The 17,980-nt window shown below is 34.5% G+C and overlaps 3 protein-coding genes across 3 annotated transcripts; 2 read left to right on the top strand and 1 right to left on the bottom strand.

Moving 5' to 3' along the window:
• The first annotated feature begins 5,221 nt into the window (after positions 1 to 5,221).
• On the top strand, positions 5,222 to 7,907 carry LOC147484698 (protein neprosin-like). Its single transcript, XM_086576954.1, has 7 exons — positions 5,222 to 5,733; positions 5,927 to 6,013; positions 6,100 to 6,363; positions 6,480 to 6,644; positions 6,759 to 6,812; positions 6,923 to 7,069; positions 7,242 to 7,907. Exons 1-7 carry the CDS (start codon positions 5,551 to 5,553, stop codon positions 7,617 to 7,619), a joined length of 1,278 nt encoding a protein of 425 aa, XP_086433080.1. The 5' UTR covers positions 5,222 to 5,550; the 3' UTR covers positions 7,620 to 7,907.
• A 147-nt stretch (positions 7,908 to 8,054) lies between these two features.
• On the top strand, positions 8,055 to 12,305 carry LOC147484697 (FMN binding protein). Its single transcript, XM_086579795.1, has 12 exons — positions 8,055 to 8,063; positions 8,895 to 9,006; positions 9,088 to 9,149; positions 9,253 to 9,339; positions 9,774 to 9,872; positions 10,234 to 10,329; positions 10,472 to 10,537; positions 10,631 to 10,721; positions 10,878 to 10,945; positions 11,038 to 11,103; positions 11,771 to 11,821; positions 12,237 to 12,305. Exons 1-12 carry the CDS (start codon positions 8,055 to 8,057, stop codon positions 12,303 to 12,305), a joined length of 876 nt encoding a protein of 291 aa, XP_086435921.1.
• Positions 12,306 to 14,233: 1,928 nt separating this feature from the next.
• On the bottom strand, positions 14,234 to 15,942 carry LOC147484696 (uncharacterized). The gene is made up of 6 exons (XM_086579794.1): positions 15,757 to 15,942; positions 15,639 to 15,675; positions 15,351 to 15,563; positions 14,979 to 15,292; positions 14,655 to 14,732; positions 14,234 to 14,542 (listed from the first exon to the last, which is right to left on the bottom strand). Exons 3-6 carry the CDS (start codon positions 15,559 to 15,561, stop codon positions 14,492 to 14,494), a joined length of 654 nt encoding a protein of 217 aa, XP_086435920.1. The 5' UTR covers positions 15,562 to 15,563; positions 15,639 to 15,675; positions 15,757 to 15,942; the 3' UTR covers positions 14,234 to 14,491.
• Positions 15,943 to 17,980: the final 2,038 nt, after the last annotated feature.

Here is a 17,980-nt window from a genome sequence, read left to right as displayed (position 1 = left end):
ATTGTTGCAGTGTTGCCGATAATAGAAAAATCAAAATATTTAGTACCGAAGTGTATTGGTAAAGATGTTTTTTTGCTCTTCTATTGCAACAATGCAACCTGAAATGAATACCAATATACCATGAATTGAACACCCAAGTGCTTAATAGTTTAGGCTACTCATAGTTAATAGTGGTTAATAGTCTTTATACACATTCACGTACAAGGTCCCCGAGCTCAGTTTACCAAATAAAATGATCACTTTCATATATATATATATATATACGGATTTCTGGTTATATTTACCATGACTTCATGATGTGAGTGTTGAAGTCAAATTAGAAATCAAGACACAATGCTTGCTTCTAGCAACACCATTACACCAACCGCCACTTCCACCAAGCGTCCGAGCTCAATTTTACCATCCATACTCTTTTTTCTTTATATATCAAGCAATGATTAAAAAAAACAATTTTATCCATTCAAACTTTAATAGTCTAAAAAAATGTGGATGCAAGTATGCAACTAATGTTCAGCCATGGCGTCCACCTAGCACTAGCTTCTCAGGCGTTTCACCGCAACTATATAATTGGGTGCAATGAAACGTAGTCCATTTAAATGGCTACACCTAAAGGAACAAAATTTTCAGAACATGCTTTGGAAACTTTCAAATTCAAGTACGAATTTTCCAAGGGTTTGGCTGTTCCCAATTTTCAACTATGGCCCTGCCAATTTGGAAATGAGGGGCGCATTGTGCCTCAAAAATCCAAACTGATCGTAAAATTGTTGACAGAATCCAAACTGATTACAGAGGACTAGCTCGTGTGTACAAATACACCTAGAAGTAACACGTGTGTACAGGTCAAACAGGTAAATGGAGTCAGTGAGATATCAGGATTGGCATGTGGGTGTGTAATTGCGTATCAGACATGGAAAACGTATTGTATGATCATATCAGACATGAAAACGTATTGCTAATCTGCTGTGCCAAATATGTATTATTAGTTTAAGTCTGTGCAGTTTAAGCGCTAATCTGGACTTGAAATCGGGAGCAAATCGTTCCAATATTAATTAGATTAATTAGAATTAATAGAAATTAATTGTCTTAGTTAACTTATAATATATATATATATATATCATATAAGTGATATAATAACCTAAAATAAAATAAAATAAAAAAACTAAAAGTAGTGGAGTACTAGTTGGCCTAAGAATTTTCTTTGGTGGTTTTTCACTTTTTACGGTTTTGATTATTTTTTCTCGGTAAAACGAAACATTTTCAATATATAGATTCATGGAGTTTTTTTTTTTTTTTTTTTTTTTTGTGGACTTAAATTTAAACAAAAAAACAAACAAAATTTGTAAACCTATTAATCGGCATTTTTTTTATACCGATTTTCCGATTAAGAGGAAGAAATCGCCCGTTTTATTGCACCCGCTTAGACCTCTACATTTTTTCTTGATCGGATCGGTCGAGGGGCACATAGCGCCTACTTTTACCGGTTATTTGGCGATTAATAGGCACTTAAACTGCCCAGATTTAAGTCTATTGTACACAAAAGTATGGGTAACAGGTTTGTATACGATCCGGTAACCCACACGAAATTAAAATGAGTAGGTTTGAAAAAAAAAGGTTTTTGGGTCATTTAAGGGTTAACCCGCCAAATCCGTTAAATAAATGAGTTGAGTTAGAATAACATATGTCAACCTGTTAGTAGACTCAATTTGTTTTCAGGTTTAATTGGTCGGGTCATCAACCCGTAACCAATATAACTTGTTTTAAGTAAACTTGTTTTTTAAAATTAATACATTATATATACATTATATATTTTTGATAAATAAAATCGTAAAATACTAAATATTTTGTATATATATTATCTGTGAATCCGATCCAAAATTGATCTGAAATTGACTCACTGGCTTAGCGGGTTGGGTTTGGATTTGACAAACTGGATATAATTAGTAATTTGGTCGGGTTTAGATTTTACAAACTCGATATGATTAGTAATTGGGTCGGGTTTGAGTTTGGTCTCCTAACACTTGACCCGAATATAACACGACACGAATCTGACCATTGCCAATCTGTACTGTACAAAGGCAAATATTCCCAGGGGTATATTAAGGTCCAATCACATGTACACTTCGCAAGCGACGAATAAAAAAAATAAAAAATAGAGAAAGATTACTTTTACGTATTCTTACATTCTTAGTTAACATCTAATTTCCTTAATGATGAGACTCTAATTTCATTTTCAAGCCTTCCTCAGAATTAGATTCTCTATCTCTCCATTGCTAGCCGTTGCTATCGATCTATTGCACGCTTTTTTCACTTTTTTGTTTCGTACACACGTGATGACATTGACGGCGTTAATTAACGGCGTTGTATTATCCAACAAATAAATGACCGTTCTGAAACGATTCTGCTTTTGGGGAAGCCTCGGCTGAGCTGTACTAATAAAATGACGACGAAGTCCTTCTAAGTTAGAAATGTAGTCAGAAATTAGGCTATTTGAGTTTACCAAACATTTCCATTTTTCTTGCCTTGATTACCGGGATAAGAGTGATGCTAATGAGATGCATACAAGTACATCGGCAACACATTGATCAAGAGCATAGGGGGGTTAGGGACACTAGGAAATAGGCATTGTCATATTGGTCTCTCACTCTCTCCATTACTTTAATTAGAAATTTATAATGGCATTATGAATAAATTGAGATTTTTATGTTTGCTCTGGCTCGTCTTTAGAGCATCATCAACGCGTTGTTAAAAAAAATTGTGACACATTAGTTTTTTTCGTCGATCAAAATTGCTATAATCGTATCAAGTACTAATATATATATATATATATTTTTAGTTAACCGGGTGTTCGGGCCAGCTAATGCGCACCTCGACTAATCCCGGGGCCCATATTGGAAATTCGACCGGGTACTGCCTTGCGAGTGGTCTTGAGGGGAATCGAATTAGTGACCATTGGAGAGCAAACCCAAGGCCGAACCGGTTGTGCTACCCTTCCGAGGTTTTCAAGTATCAAATACCAACGATTTTCATAAAATCTCTAGTTTCTATTTGGGACATAAATACTTGCCCGTTCCAATTTGAATTTGCTTTTAAACAGCAAAAGTCGTCCCTTTCCAATCAAAACAATTTTTTATTTTAATTTGTTACTAAATTTTTTTTTGAAAAAATCTAGACGGCAAAACTTGTCCCCCCATAGTTCAAAATTGAGTCGCTTTTAATTTTTAATTAAAAAAATTAAAAATTTAAACGGCAAAAACTTGACCCGCCCAACATGTGGATGACTAAAGTTGTATTGTGCTTGGCTGCTAAATTTTGAAGTATTTTGATCGAGAATTTGACAATTATTGAAATAAAATGGGTGTTTGACATACAAGTGTGAACTAAATTAAAAAAATTTATCTGTCACATTAGAAATAGATTTTAACAACATCAACACCTTAATCAATGCCTTGGATGGAGGAACGACAAGGATAAAAGAGACGATAACCAATATTCTTTTTATCCATTTTATTTTACTTTTGTTTATTCAACTATTTGTTATATATATATATATATATCTATATCTTAATATTGGATTCCCGCATGGTATTTTGCAAAGCTCTATTAAAATTCCACGCCATCTCCTATTAAAACGAGAATTTCTCTCCTATTTGAAAAAACGAATTTCTCTTCTATTATAATCTAAAAATTCTTACCATATTAAAACAAATTCTAACACTTTTAATTAAAAGTTTTAATCCTTCTCCTATTAAAATGAGAATTCCTCCCCTATTGAAAATTAAGCCAAAAATCTAAAGCTGTATCTAATTAAAACGTGAATCATTCTCCTATTAAAACATAATCTCTCTCCCAATTGAAAAAACAGTTTTTAAAACTTAATTTAAAACAATTTGTTATAAAATTAAAATAGTTAGTGACTAAAACGGTAGTCCCAATTTTTTTAAAAATATAAATGTTTTCAAAAGATTCCACGAAGGGTATTTTTAGCTCTATTAAAATTCCACCATCTCCTATTAAAACGAGAATTTTCTCCTATTTGAAAAACGATAATCTTTTGTTATAACGGAGAATTATTCTCCTATTATAACGAGAATTTCTTTTCTATTAAACAAATTCTAAAGACTTCTAATTAAAACGGAATCATTCTCCTATTAAAATGGGAATTCCTCCACCACCAAAAGGAAAATCTAAAGATATCTAATTAAAATGTGAATTATTTTTTTTTTATTAAAACAAAGATCTCTCTCCCAATTGAAAAAAAAAAGGTTTTTAAACTTAATTAAAACAATTTGTTGGAAAATTAAAACGGATTAAGCACTAAAACCGAAGTCCCAATTTTCTAAAAAAAAATCTAAATATTCAAAAAGAAAGAGTCATGTATGCATATGTTTAATATATATATATATATATATATATATATATATATATATATATATATATATATATATATATATATATATATATATATATATATAATTATAATGAAATTGGATTATACTATTGCAAAAAAAAAACACAACTAGCTGACAGAATCTTGGTCTAAAATATTATCAGAAAAATCATTGAGGATGAGACTAATCCAATTATTATACAGTAAAATAAACTTTATGGACGACCATAATGTAAATTGACTGAGGCTTTCTCTTTGGATTCCCTGAATATGAGAATATGATTTCAGACTGTGACCATGTATATTTGTATACACATCGTTTGAACCATATTAAAATGTTACGGGCCCTGCACCATCTAAGTGTCTAGTGCGTTGATTAATACATAGTCAAACGAGTACAAAGTGAACTTCACTTATGTGATAAAAAAAAGTATACACGACCATGAACATGGGTCTAAATTAATTGGAAGGGATCCTTAGGCACTTTGGCTTCAACAAGACAACAAGAACACATTGTGACCACTGAAAATGATTCACCATGTCAGCCTGTATTAGTGCCTCAACATGTATTTTAAGTTTTTAACTCAACGAGTCAATGAGCTAATTTTCATAATTATATGCAAGACAAACACCCTATATCATTTTTCCTTCAAAATCTAAACAAAGATTGGAAATGATAGATGGGAATCACGTGCATGCAGTGGTAAATACGTAAGAAAACATTTCTATTCAATTTGAAAAAGTTAAAAAAAAAACAAGGATTAAAAATAAAAAAAGGTAAAAAAGAGCACTCAGAGTCTGTTAAAAGAACACAAACAAAAAACAGCCATTTCCAAACGACAAACCAAGTTCTGTGAAACATCAATCTGACCCATTTCCCCACTCACATGTTTTCACATTTTTCCAATCTTACCCTTGTTTAGAAACAAACCAAATAGCAGTTGTATTGGACTTTACTGGAAAAAAAGAAGTTCCTTTTAGAGAGAGTGAGAGAAAGTGCGTGGGAGAAGCAGAGAGTGGAGGTAGTGGGGTTGTGTTGAAGACTTGAAGATTAGCTTTTTTTGGTTAATGGTGAGGGGAGTGTTTCTTTGGTCTTAACTAATTAACCCAACTGTGTTTGGGTTTTGTTTGGTGAAGTGTGTGTAGTGTGTACAAGTTTAGCTATGGCTGTTCAGGTCAGCAGATGTGAGAGAAATGTAGTAGTATTAGTAATGGTGGTGATGATCTTTTGCTTGTGTTTACTTCCTTTATCTTGTTTTGGTAGTAGAATGGGTATCTCTAGGCAGAAGCTAGAAGTTCAGAAACACTTGAAACGCTTAAACAAACCTGCTGTCAAAACCATCCAGGTACTTTCTCTTCTTCACTTTTCATACTTTATTTCAACTCCTATGGAATTATTTCAGGATTCAGTAAAATATGAGCTGTTTTTGTATTTCTTAGACCAGGTTTTAATTATTTTCTCATTTTGGTTATTTTTAATGATGGGGATAAATGGATAATGCTAATGAGTGGTATATTTGATATCCCCTTTTGTTGCAGAGTCCAGATGGAGATACAATAGACTGTGTTCACCAAGCGCATCAACCAGCCTTTGATCACCCATTTCTGAAAAACCACACAATACAGGTTAGTCACTTGTCAGCTACTTGTACTCATCTGATTTTAGATGATTTTATTGGATTTATTTTTGTTTTGGGGGTTTTTTTTTTCAGTTAAGACCAAGTTATCATCCAGAAGGGCTATTTGATGAGAATAAAGTGACTTCAAACACTAAAGAGAAATCAAAGTCCATAACTCAGTTATGGCACTTAAATGGAAGATGTCCAGAAGGAACTGTACCCATCAGAAGAACAAAGAAAGATGATGTTTTAAGAGCAAGTTCAGTGAAAAGATTTGGAAGGAAGAAACATAGAAGCATTCCTAAACCAAGGTCAGCTAAACCTGAACCTGACTTGGTTAATGAAAGTGGTCATCAGGTAAAAGCAAAACCACACATACACATGGAAAATAAAGACCACTTTTTCTTGTTGCTTTTCTTCTGTCTTTAATTTAATGCATCTTCTTTTTTTGCTCTTCTTTTGGTGTTGTGTAGCATGCTATAGCTTATGTTGAAGGAGGGAAGTATTATGGAGCAAAAGCAATTATAAATGTATGGGAGCCTAAGATCCAGCAGTCTAATGAGTTCAGCCTGTCTCAACTTTGGATCTTGGGTGGTTCTTTTGGTGAAGATCTCAACAGTATTGAAGCTGGTTGGCAGGTACATTTCCTTCAAAAACGTTCAAAATCTTGAATAACAAAACCATTTGATTATTTATTGATTATTTATTGCTTATTTATTGATATTCCTTTCATTTGACCCACAAAAAAACAGGTCAGTCCAGATCTTTATGGTGATAACAACACAAGACTCTTTACCTACTGGACTGTAAGTGTATTTTTACTTAAAATTTTTTCTTTCATTGCACTGATTTTTTTTTTTTTGGCTGATCTTTAAGTATTCTAACAGTGTTTTTTTTAAACTAAAATAATTTTCAGAGTGATGCATATCAAGCCACAGGCTGTTACAACCTTCTTTGCTCAGGCTTCATTCAAATTAATAGTGAGATAGCAATGGGTGCAAGCATCTTCCCAGTGTCTGGCTATCATGGTTCCCAATATGATATCAGTATACTTGTCTGGAAGGTAAAACCAAAAGCACAAATTATCAACTACCATCCATACAAAATATATTGATTAGAGAAAAAAGTTGGAAGCAATTTTTCAGAGAATCTGACATATCTTGAATAATGTTACGTTGAATGTTCTACTAGTTTTATTTGTTTATTGAATTGGTCTTTTGTTTTCTGAATGGTAGGACCCTAAGGAGGGGCACTGGTGGATGCAGTTTGGGAATGATTATGTGCTTGGTTATTGGCCTTCTTTCCTCTTCTCATACTTGGCTGATAGTGCTTCTATGATTGAATGGGGAGGAGAGGTGGTGAATTCACAACCCGATGGAGAGCACACTGCAACTCAGATGGGTAGTGGGCATTTCCCAGAAGAAGGTTTCGGTAAATCAAGTTATTTCAGGAATATTCAGATTGTTGACGGGTCCAATAATTTAAAGGCACCCAAAGGTGTTGGCTCCTTCACTGAGCAATCAAATTGCTATGATGTCCAGAATGGCAATAATGGTGATTGGGGCAGCTACTTTTACTATGGTGGTCCTGGCAAAAATCCCAATTGTCAATAGAAGTGTAAACTCAAATATTACCTCTATTTCCCCATGTAAAATTCAATGTAGTGTAATCGTTATTCCTTTTTATTTACACCCTTTTTTACTCTAGGTTAGAGTAGTCTTTAGGGGGAAGTTTTGACCCTGTCTTTAACTCACTCCACTAAAAAATGGAGAAGTGGTGAAGTTTCTTTAAGCTCAAGAGAAGCAGGCCTCTGTTTTAAGTTCGTTTATAATGTATTTGTTTGTTAACTCCTGTCTTTGGAGTCTTTGTTCGGTTATTAATGAATGAGGATTTGGTGCTCCTGTTTTACCTAGCTACAGGCACGATAAATTAGATCCTTGCAGATCGATGGATTCCACTAAGATGTAACTAAAGGTTAAGACCTCCAGATTTATGTATGTGAGTATGTGACTGACCAATGAACTCATGAACTAGTACTCTCCGTCTTCATGGAAATGGTATTGTTGATGTACCTGTGAGTTTATGTTGATGTTTTTGCATTTCTGAAATGAGAAATTTGTGTCCATGTCCTCTTTGATAGGTCTGGCCCATAATTAAAAATAGAATAAGCCCAATTCAGGTCCATTTTCCATTTGATAGATTCGGCCCATAACCTAATTTCTTTGCACAGTGAACACAAACCATTTTAATTTTTCAGAAAATTAGTCTAGAGTCTGAGCTTGTTAATACCGGAGTATTGACAGAATTTCTAAACACTGATATTGTGAAAGAAATAAATTAGAAATAAAAAGAAAGAATTTAAGTAAAGAATATGAATTACAGAAACTGTAAAGTTTTTTTTTTTTTTTTTTTTTTTTTTTTTTTTCAAAAACGGTTAAAGGGTAAAAAGAGAAGACGAAAAAATTTGAAAAAAAAAGTTTGTCTCAAGTCGTATCCCTAATTTCGAAAACATTTTAAAAATTAACGACTTTTAATAATGAAAAAATCCAAAATGTTATTAAAACCCAAAAATAATATTTCTAAAAGTAATTTTATTTTTGAAGCAGCTCTAATGCTCTATAGCCCAATTTGTTGTTAATTTTTCCATGCAAAGGATAACTCCAAAACTTGCTCCTCCACCTCACCTCATGGGCCGGCCATTGAAGTCCCCCAGATGGATTTGACGTTGTTTAAAATTGGGCCTGTCCAAAATTCAGTACCTTAAAGAAAAGAGGTTGAGACTCAAAAGTCACTCAACGAACTCAAACTCAAGAGATGAACAGCAGCATGTCAGTACCTTCCGCATTACGCGGCTCGATTACTTCGCTTCCACGTAATGGACATTCTAGCTTACTCCTCAAAACATCTCTCACTCCTCCTTCCTTTTCTTTTTCATTTCCCGTACCAAAACATTTCTCTTCACGACCTTCTCTTCTTACCATGGCTTCTCAATCAACTCAGGTACCACCACTCACTTTTGCGTCTTCACTTGTAGCTTGTCAACTTAAATGACTGCTTTTATTTTTGCTGTTGTGAATTTAGGCTGCAACACCTGGGAAATAGACAGTGATGTCAATATTTACCAATTGTTTCAATCTCATCAGGTACTACTTAGTTATAATAAAGTTTTTTCCTTTTTTGAATGGAAATTAGTACAAGTTAATGTGAACAAGGAGTAGCTGAGATTTTTTGTGTTTTGTTTACCAGAAATCAGCTGCTCGACTTCCTCCAATTGAAGAAGTTCGAACTGTACTTGACTGTAGTGTTCGTGGCACACTCTCTACGTTTTCTAAGGTATCCTATATTTTTATATATGTAAAAGATGTATGTTTATATGTCTGCCGACTTTGTTAATCATTCATATTGCAATTTTCATTTTTTTGGAAATCAGAAGAGGATTATGTATTGTGGTGTTAGGGGGCTGGGCAACTCATTTTTATATACCGTCATCACATATAACAGATAGAGTAGGTGGTGATTGTGAAGGCGATTGTTGAGTGAGTGAGAAACTTTGGTACGGGGATGCTGTAAGGTTGTGAGGCTGGTTATGATGGTATTCAAATTTGTGTTTATAAAGACAAAAGCTACAGTAGAGAATCAAATTTTATGTGTGAATGTTTTGTAAGCATTTATTGTGGGCTTTGTTGAAGGGTAATCAGTTGATATATTGTCCATATGCATAAACGTATTAATTATAGAATTGTTCCTCCATCCTTTTTTACTTGCAGAAATATCAGGGTTATCCGTCGGGATCGATTGTTGACTTTGCATGTGATGCCGATGGATCTCCAATATTGGCAGTTAGTAGCTTGGCAGTTCATACTAAGGTATGTATTTGAGAATTGGTTCTTTGGATTAAAATTTTCTGATTGCAAGATTTGTAAACCTCTATCTTAGATAAGTGATTTGTCCTGTACTCCTGTGTAATGCTCAAAAATTTTGATGCATGATTTTACTATGGCCAAGAAAGAAACTGATTTGGGATGTCTAAGGTAGATTTTGTTTTTTAAATAGGAGATCCTTAGGGTCCAATCTGCTCTCAGTGACTCTTCCACTTCTGACATGCCATGGCAAATTTCTTATTCACAGATCGTTAATCTGTTTTACTTTTCTTTGCAATAATCTGTCCCTTATTTAGCGGTTGCTCAGAAAGATTTTAGTTAATCGAAAATTTGATGCTTCTTGCAGGATCTCTTAGCTAATTCCAAATGTTCACTGCTTGTAGCAAGGGATCCGGAAGACAGATCTGATCTAGTAATAACAGTACATGGTGATGCTGTTCTGGTACTATTTCATTTTGTTAATATATGTATCTATTCCTTTTCCTAGCACGCATGGTTGATAATTTTTCTTCTATGTCCTTTGGTCTTGAAAGATTGTTTTACTAATTTTTCTTCTTTTTATTCAAATATGGATCCTCTAATAGGTTCCTGAAAAGAATATAGATGTGGTCCGCACTGCATACTTGAGAAGACATCCCAATGCATTTTGGGTATTTTACTCTTCTTGTTCTTCTGAATCACATTTCATGTCATATTAGCTGCTTCTTTGGGGTGGATCTATAATGGTAATTTTCTTCTCTAAGGTTGACTTCGGTGACTTCCAATTTATGCGCATTGAACCAAAGGTAGTGCGATATGTGTCAGGAGTTGCCACCGCCTTACTTGGATCTGGAGGTATACCACTATTATATTTTTTTAGCATACTAGTTTGAAGTGTTTACAAGTCCTGAAAAATCTATGAATTCAATTTGGTCTTAAGCTTTAAATGATTTTTATTAGATAAGTTAATGATCTGATGTTGCAAGTCGCAACTTCTTATGTTTCTTTCAGATTTTGATAAAGAGGATTTTAAGTCTGCTAAAGTTGATCCAATGTCACAGTTTGCAACTCCTGTCACGGTATTGTAATAAATGAATGACTTGCCTGTATTTCTTTTTTCTTCTTACTCTTCTGTGTTCTCTATATTAATATAAGTTCTTCTGCTTGTCAGACGCACATGAATAAAGATCACATGGAGGACACAAAAGCAATAGTGCAACACTCAACCAAAGTTCAGGTATTCTAGAAAAATCTAAACTCTAAAACCAGCAACTGTGCTGCCTTTAACCAATGCGAACTAGCATTTTCTGAATCTACAAGTTCTTTACTACATACATTTTTCATGTCATTTTCTTCATTGCATTAGCGTATTAATGTTGAGTCCGATGAATCTCCTTTAAGAAATCTACATGCAACTTCACATAGGAGCTGACACCTACAATGCCAACTAGTGGCATCAGCCCACATTTGAGCCCTGGGAATCCTCTCCTCCCGAGCAAAATTTAACCAAGAGAGAGGCCACACCAGTGACACCACTGACCTCATACTGTTTGTCATCGTCAGTCCTCTCACTTTAAAATCCTTTTTGGGCCTTGCAAAACAAGAAGTACCATACAACTGATAAAATATCATCATCCGGTAATAGAATATATTATTCCTCATTGGCGTTCTGTAATCTTAGTTGTCACCTTTGAGAAAGCTAGACAACAGCATCTACATGTAGTTTTGAGAATGTCTTGTACCATGCAGTTTACTGTACACTATTCAGCCCTCTCTCGTTTCAGATTAATCCTCTAACTTGATGCTACAGGGACTTAAACTATAACGTTATATTGGAATGTCACAATGAATGTACTTGTCAATGCTTATATGGAAAGTTTTTGCATCTATTCCTTCTTTTTCAGGTGGACTTTGCTTATATGCTGGACTTGGATAGTCTTGGCTTCAATGTTAAGGTAGTTCTGATGTCTGCTATATGGAGCATTTGCATACTCTCATTAATTTTCTATGTTTACACTGAAATAGGTTAAAAACTGTTAGATGTCAGATTTCTTGCTTGTCTGCCATCCAAGTTTTTGTATTACCATTTTCGAAAGCATTTATACACATGATTTCACTAAAAGGCCGCGTCTTACTTTTCATTTAGTTAATTATTTACTATATATTTATTTATTTTTGGTGAAATGGGGCTACATCTTAGATGTATTTTCATCGAGGATTTTGTCTTTTTGATCATAATTATGTGATATAGTTTCTCTTTGGATTGGGACAGGATTTGTCATCTTTTTGTTTGGGGATCTCAATTTTTTTTCTCCTACTTTTGTGCTTGAATGTATATATTTAACTGATTGACAAACATTTTGGTCTTAGGCTGGTTATCATGGGAATAACTTTAAGCTTCGAATACCTTTTCCTAGACGGGCCGAAGATAGGAAGTAAGCCACTCAAAGCCAAAGGAAGAAATACAATTTTATTTATTACTTGAACATACTTCACCAATTTCTCTTTCATCGTGTAGAGATGTGAAGACTCTCATAGTTGAAATGCTTCAAGCTGCAAAGGCTTCAGCGTGATCTATCAATTACTGATCTAAGGTGAAGTGTTTATATTATTCTACCTAAATGCTTTGCCGTTCTTTGTTCATATTCCACAATACTAGGCAATCCTGACAGTGTATATGTATATCATGAATCATGATTGCTGTCATTTCAGTAATCTTGCTCTAGTTCTTACATTTTGGTGTAAACTATAATGTCATACCACCTCTGTAGTCCTTCACAGCGTTTACATAAAGCTTCCTTAAGGGCATAGTATATAATGCTTCAAACCGCCTCAACTCTTAGTCAAACATGTAAATTAGCATTTATTGGTAGTTAAGAGCAAAAGGAACTATAAGATGTTCAACCAAGTATTGAATATGGTGCCGGTACCATTTGGTATAGGATAAAACTTTAAATGTAATTATTTTACTTTTCACATGGTGATATGCCGATATGGAGTATTGCTTAGGTTGTACGAGCATGTATCTTTTCCCACAAAAGACAACTAGTAATTTTTTGGAGGCGATCATGTTCCCCAAAATCAGCCGAGTCATACATTTCTAACCTTGTCAAAGTTTTTTGTTCAAGACTAGATACCAGCAGTCGAGAATGTCCCAAAGTTGCAACTCTACTTTGGCAAGGTTTACAAATATTGATTTGAGCTGTGTTTGGAAAGACGATCAAATTTACTGATTTTAGTATTAAACCCTTGACTCGTATGTCTCTATTCTTGTCTCAACTTTTACTGAGGTTAGAGTTCTTCGTGCTAATGCAGTACCCAACTCTGCATCAACAGAAGGATTAAATCTGGTGGGATGGCTGTAGGTTCTGTTTTCTTCAGCTTCTTGGGGTACTTTCTTTGTGATTTTGATGGTATGGTGAAACTGAATCCCAACAGAGCCTTTAAATGTCAAAAAGGGAAAGAAGAAATTTGACTGGAAATAAAGAAAAAATGTGTATATGCTATACGAATAGGTCCAACATTTTCTGGATGTGAGTATGTCATGTAAATGGAAGTATGGAACACAGAGGATCTGTTTGTATATACTTGTAACCTCGTGCATATATAACTCATAAAAGACCTCTCAAAGTTGCAATGAAAGCTCAGTCTCAAAATTAATCTTCTAAGGTGTTATGGAGCTTCAAGATACTGAGAACACGGAGCAAATATATGCAATGAAAGCTCATACCGTCTCATATTGATCTTGTAAGTTATAACATAACATGTTAACATGTAAGAGGTGTGAGTTCGTATGCTGATACCGTGATACGACTGAGTGGTGTAGAAGAGCGTGATGCATTTATTTGCTTCTGGTGTCTTTTGAAAGTCCAATGTTCGCGAAATATTGTGCTCAGCCCACTTGCCTGAGTGGTAGATGATGGACCTGTCACTTAAAACTTAGAAGGGACCCCGCATAGTAGCAAATAATAAAAATCTCTGATAGTTTGGTTTTGGAACGCTGGCATGAAAGGTACCATTGTGTTTTTTGAAATTTGAGATTTTAAACCATGTTAAAGCTTGGATTGTAAACTCAACTAAAGTTGTAGACTTCTGGTTCACAGTTCACACACGAACACACGTATAAATTTCGATCTTTGACAATCTTTCAGAATTCTGAAACTTTTGCCTTTTGAGTATTTTGGGACCATGACCATGAGTCTTTTATATCTGATGTTCTGATCTTAATAGCACTTACGCAGTTAGGCAGGACCCTAAAACAAAATGGTTAGAGACTTTGAGCTAACAATATGGGTGAAATTTTCATTGGAAGATGACAGAAAATAACCATCCAACGGCATGCCCAGATTACAAAGAGTCAAAGCCTATATGAGAGATCCAATTTCAATAAAGAATAACAGATGAAATAACTCAATGAAGAAAACAGCCTTTCTTTTTTCTCTTATAAAACTGAGACAGTACAATTTCCCTCCCTTTTTTCCTCCTTATCTTCTTCTTCTTCTTCTTCTTCTTCTCTCTCTTCAATATGACTAATACAATTATCTCTTCTTTGGAATCTAAAAAGAAAAAAGAAAAAATCAACAAAACAAATGAACCGTGGTGTCTTTTGACTGTGCTCCTCTAACTCATTCAGAATCACTTTCCATACTTCCCATTGCCTTCAATCCTCTTGGTCTCTGCATCACAAAACAACAATATCCAAAACAGATTGAATCACCACCAACCGCACATCAACCCAAACCAGCAAAATTTTCAAAAAATTAAATTAGACATAGAATAGAATTCTACCTTCTTAGAAGTCTTCTTCTCTCTCACTTCATACCTCTCTTGGCATAGATCTGAAAGCCATGTACCAGGGGTCACCAACTGCCACCAAACAAACCCCACCAACCAACCTCAATTACTTAAACAACTAAAAAAACTTATCAAAACCATTAAAAATTTAAAACATTCGAAAAATCAAGATACCCATTTCTGGAAAACAAACAACCATATAGGATCTTTCACAGCCCATTAGTTATTTATCTTTTCTTTAAAAGAAAAAAAAAATGAGAGGAAGAAAGAATCAAACAAGGAAACTGAAGATAGCCATTGAAGAGAATAAGGACTTACAAGCAAGCTTCTTTGAATGAGTTTAGCCCTTTTTTTAGGTCTTTGAGAAGGTTTACAACCTTTCATAGCCATAAAATCTTCTTCTTTTTCTTTACTAGACAATGAAATAAACAATCTTGGCCAAACAAGTCCTTTATCTTCACCGCCACCATTTTCCATAAACATTTTTCCATTATCTTCAAAACCCAACAACGACCCTCTTGTTGTATAGTATCTATCTTCCTTTTCAGGTGAACATGATACTGATTTCGTCGATTTAATCGGTGTAGTCTCAACACTGTTCCAAAAAAAAAAAAAAAAAAAAAAGATCAGTTCTTTTATGAATTTCACATCCTTTTTTTCTTCAATGGTGTGGTTGGAATTTGCTCTTACTTGTTGATAGAACGGAATGGAGATGGAGGACGGGGTGTTTTTCTTTATCAGTTCTAACAACACGGCGATCGATACGTGATGTGGTTTTCTTTCTTGTTACACTACTTCCACCATTACCATCTGATGCATCATTTTCTTCTTTGATCTTAACACAACGAAGTCTCTTTCTATTTCCCCACTGTAACAGAAAATCTGGTTCTGCTTTCTCCATTTCTGCAATTGAAACAGTAAAATTATAAACACCCTTGGATGAAAAACAATGAAAATTTATAGAAAAATGGTTGTTACCTTAAGATCTAAACAACACCCAGAAGAAGAAAATTTCCTGGAAAATTAACAAAAGTTAGATACACCTCAGGTTGGAATCTGTTCAGTATTATGAAAATACAAGAGTTTAGTCCATTACAGGGAAGCTAAAGATGAAATGAGAAGATTTTTAGAGACTCAAAGATGTGAGTTATGAATTTGGAGAGTTTTGAAGCTAGTGAGAATTAATTCTCTCTTTCTGCCTCTTTCTTTCTATCTATCTCCTTAAAACTACTTGTCTGTTCTGTTCTTGTTCTGTTTTTGTTTTTGTTTTGGTGCTTTGTGTTGCTTCTTTCTTCGTTTATAAGTGAGGGAAAGGGAGAGGATTTGAGCCGTTGATTTTGAATGGACGGTTAAGATGATAATCCCTCCAACATAGCCTTGGCTTTGAACTTGGCTTTGGTTTTTGGGGCCGTTGGGTTGCACTTGGGGGTTAGGTTCATTTTTATGTGGGTTAATGTGCCCTATAATAATCAATCTTAATGAACCTTTAAGTCAACAGTTAGCTTAAAATTGATGTTTTTTTACAATCTACAAATAATCAAGTTTACTTCTGTGTTAAGCTGTATTCCATCCTGATATATTGGATTGCTTCCCAGTTCCCAGTTCCCACTTACTCATGTTGATGCTTTTTGAGTTAAACATGAATAGTCTAAAATAATATAGTGACAATTAGTGAAAACCAAAAAACTTCACAGTTTCTTTAATGAAAAACAGATTGGTGGATGTCGATTGAATTAAACTCCATGGTTTCTCCCTCTGTACTCTGTAGTGAAGAAAAGCCAAGATGAAACCAAACATCTCTTAATCAGCAACAAGCCAACGACTATCAGCAGCATTCAAAAGCAAACCTAAACCTGCCCTGAATTGGAGTAGGTTAGTAGCTAGTATGGGTTTTATTTTTGTAATAATAATAATTGGGCCTTACATAAAAATAAACATGGCCTTAGTCCATGGATATTGTTCAACACAGTTATTGTATAGACTTTATAGAGAAAAACAACAATAATAGTATAATACTAGTAAATAGTAAGGCTGGGAACGGGTTGGGTTCGGTATATCCGAATCAAATTGAAATCTTCTACTCGAATCTGACTGACCCGATCGGATAACATTAAAAATAAAAAAAAAATCCAAAAAATATATCCGAATCTGAATCTGAATTCGACCCGAATAAATAAACAGATACGTGTCCGTAGGGGTGATAAAAGGGCCGGATCGGGCTAGCCCACCCCTCAAACCATAAAATCCCTCGTGATTGACGGCTGGGTCAGCCCGCCCCTATTTTGTATTGAGGGACGGGTCGAGCATGAAAACTCAATCCCTTAACCCACCCCTCGACCCTCATTTTTGAGGGCCAAATGAGGGCCGGGTCGGGCCCGATCTAATTATACTTTACTAGTTAAAATTTTTTTTTGTGATTTTTATTTATTTTTATCATATTTTGATTATGTTTAATATACAAAACTAATTCTTATGCCTTTAGAAAAAATAAATAAAAAATAAATATGGTAGAAGAGGTGATATTCTTAAAATATCTATATTTTTCATACTTAACTATGTTATTAGGTTGGATTTGCTTTTATGTATGACTTATATAACTATCATTAAATCAATTACAAAAATCGTATATGTTATGTTATGTTATAATCTATCTCTTATTGAAAATTAATTTCATGATTTTATTTTTATACAACTTAGATAATTAAAGTAAAATAAATATAATGTAAAATAACAAGAAAATGTATGAGGCCCAAATGAGGGCTGGTGAGGGCTTAAAGCATTTGCAATGTAGGTGAATAAGGGGGGTTTGTGACTATAGTCACCAGTTTTGTTAGAAAATGGCTGTGCAATGCAGAGGTGAAAAACTGGTGACTTTAGTCTCCAGTTGATTTCAAGGTGAAACCTTTCACCGAGATAGTGGCTGACTTGTTAACTTCGGACGGGATATTGGATTCCGTCTCGTGTGTTTTTTCCGATTTTTTTTTCGGACGAAATGTTTCATTCCGTATCGCGTGTTTTTTCGGTTTTTTTTAACTTCAGGCAAAATGCCGGACGGGATGTTACATTTCGTCTCTAACATCCCGTCTGAGATATTTTATTCACCTTTGCATTGCACAATTTCACCTTGTTTTTCACCAAAACGGTGAAAAGAGGGTGAATAAGTGCTGAAGTGGCGGTGATAAGGGAGAGATTATTTTCACTTGCATTGGGAATGCTCTTAATGAGGGCTGGGATTATGCTTCAGAATCTATGCCCTAGCCCGCCTCTTATAAGTATGAGGGTAAGGCTAGCCCGCCCTCAAATTTGTGCGGGCCAACTTT

This window comes from Coptis chinensis, chromosome 8 (genome assembly GCF_015680905.1).
Source record: "Coptis chinensis isolate HL-2020 chromosome 8, ASM1568090v1, whole genome shotgun sequence".
Lineage (NCBI taxonomy): Eukaryota > Viridiplantae > Streptophyta > Magnoliopsida > Ranunculales > Ranunculaceae > Coptis > Coptis chinensis.
This window is presented reverse-complemented; position numbering and strand designations above follow the sequence as displayed.

What these genes read in the sequence shown, in the direction of transcription:
- LOC147484698 (XM_086576954.1), top strand. Translation starts at nt 5,551, where the DNA reads ATGGCTGTTCAGGTCAGCAGATGTGAGAGAAATGTAGTAGTATTAGTA. An exon ending in TGAAAAACCACACAATACAG is followed by an intron (nt 6,014 to 6,099) that starts GTTAGTCACTTG and finishes TTTTTTTTTCAG; the next exon opens with TTAAGACCAAGTTATCATCC. An exon ending in GACTCTTTACCTACTGGACT is followed by an intron (nt 6,813 to 6,922) that starts GTAAGTGTATTT and finishes AATAATTTTCAG; the next exon opens with AGTGATGCATATCAAGCCAC.
- LOC147484697 (XM_086579795.1), top strand. An exon ending in TGGCTTCTCAATCAACTCAG is followed by an intron (nt 9,007 to 9,087) that starts GTACCACCACTC and finishes TTGTGAATTTAG; the next exon opens with GCTGCAACACCTGGGAAATA. An exon ending in AACACTCAACCAAAGTTCAG is followed by an intron (nt 11,104 to 11,770) that starts GTATTCTAGAAA and finishes CTTCTTTTTCAG; the next exon opens with GTGGACTTTGCTTATATGCT.
- LOC147484696 (XM_086579794.1), bottom strand. Translation starts at nt 15,561, where the DNA reads ATGGAGAAAGCAGAACCAGATTTTCTGTTACAGTGGGGAAATAGAAAG. An exon ending in CCATTCCGTTCTATCAACAA is followed by an intron (nt 15,293 to 15,350) that starts GTAAGAGCAAAT and finishes AATTCATAAAAG; the next exon opens with AACTGATCTTTTTTTTTTTT. An exon ending in AGAAGAAGACTTCTAAGAAG is followed by an intron (nt 14,543 to 14,654) that starts GTAGAATTCTAT and finishes TTTGTGATGCAG; the next exon opens with AGACCAAGAGGATTGAAGGC.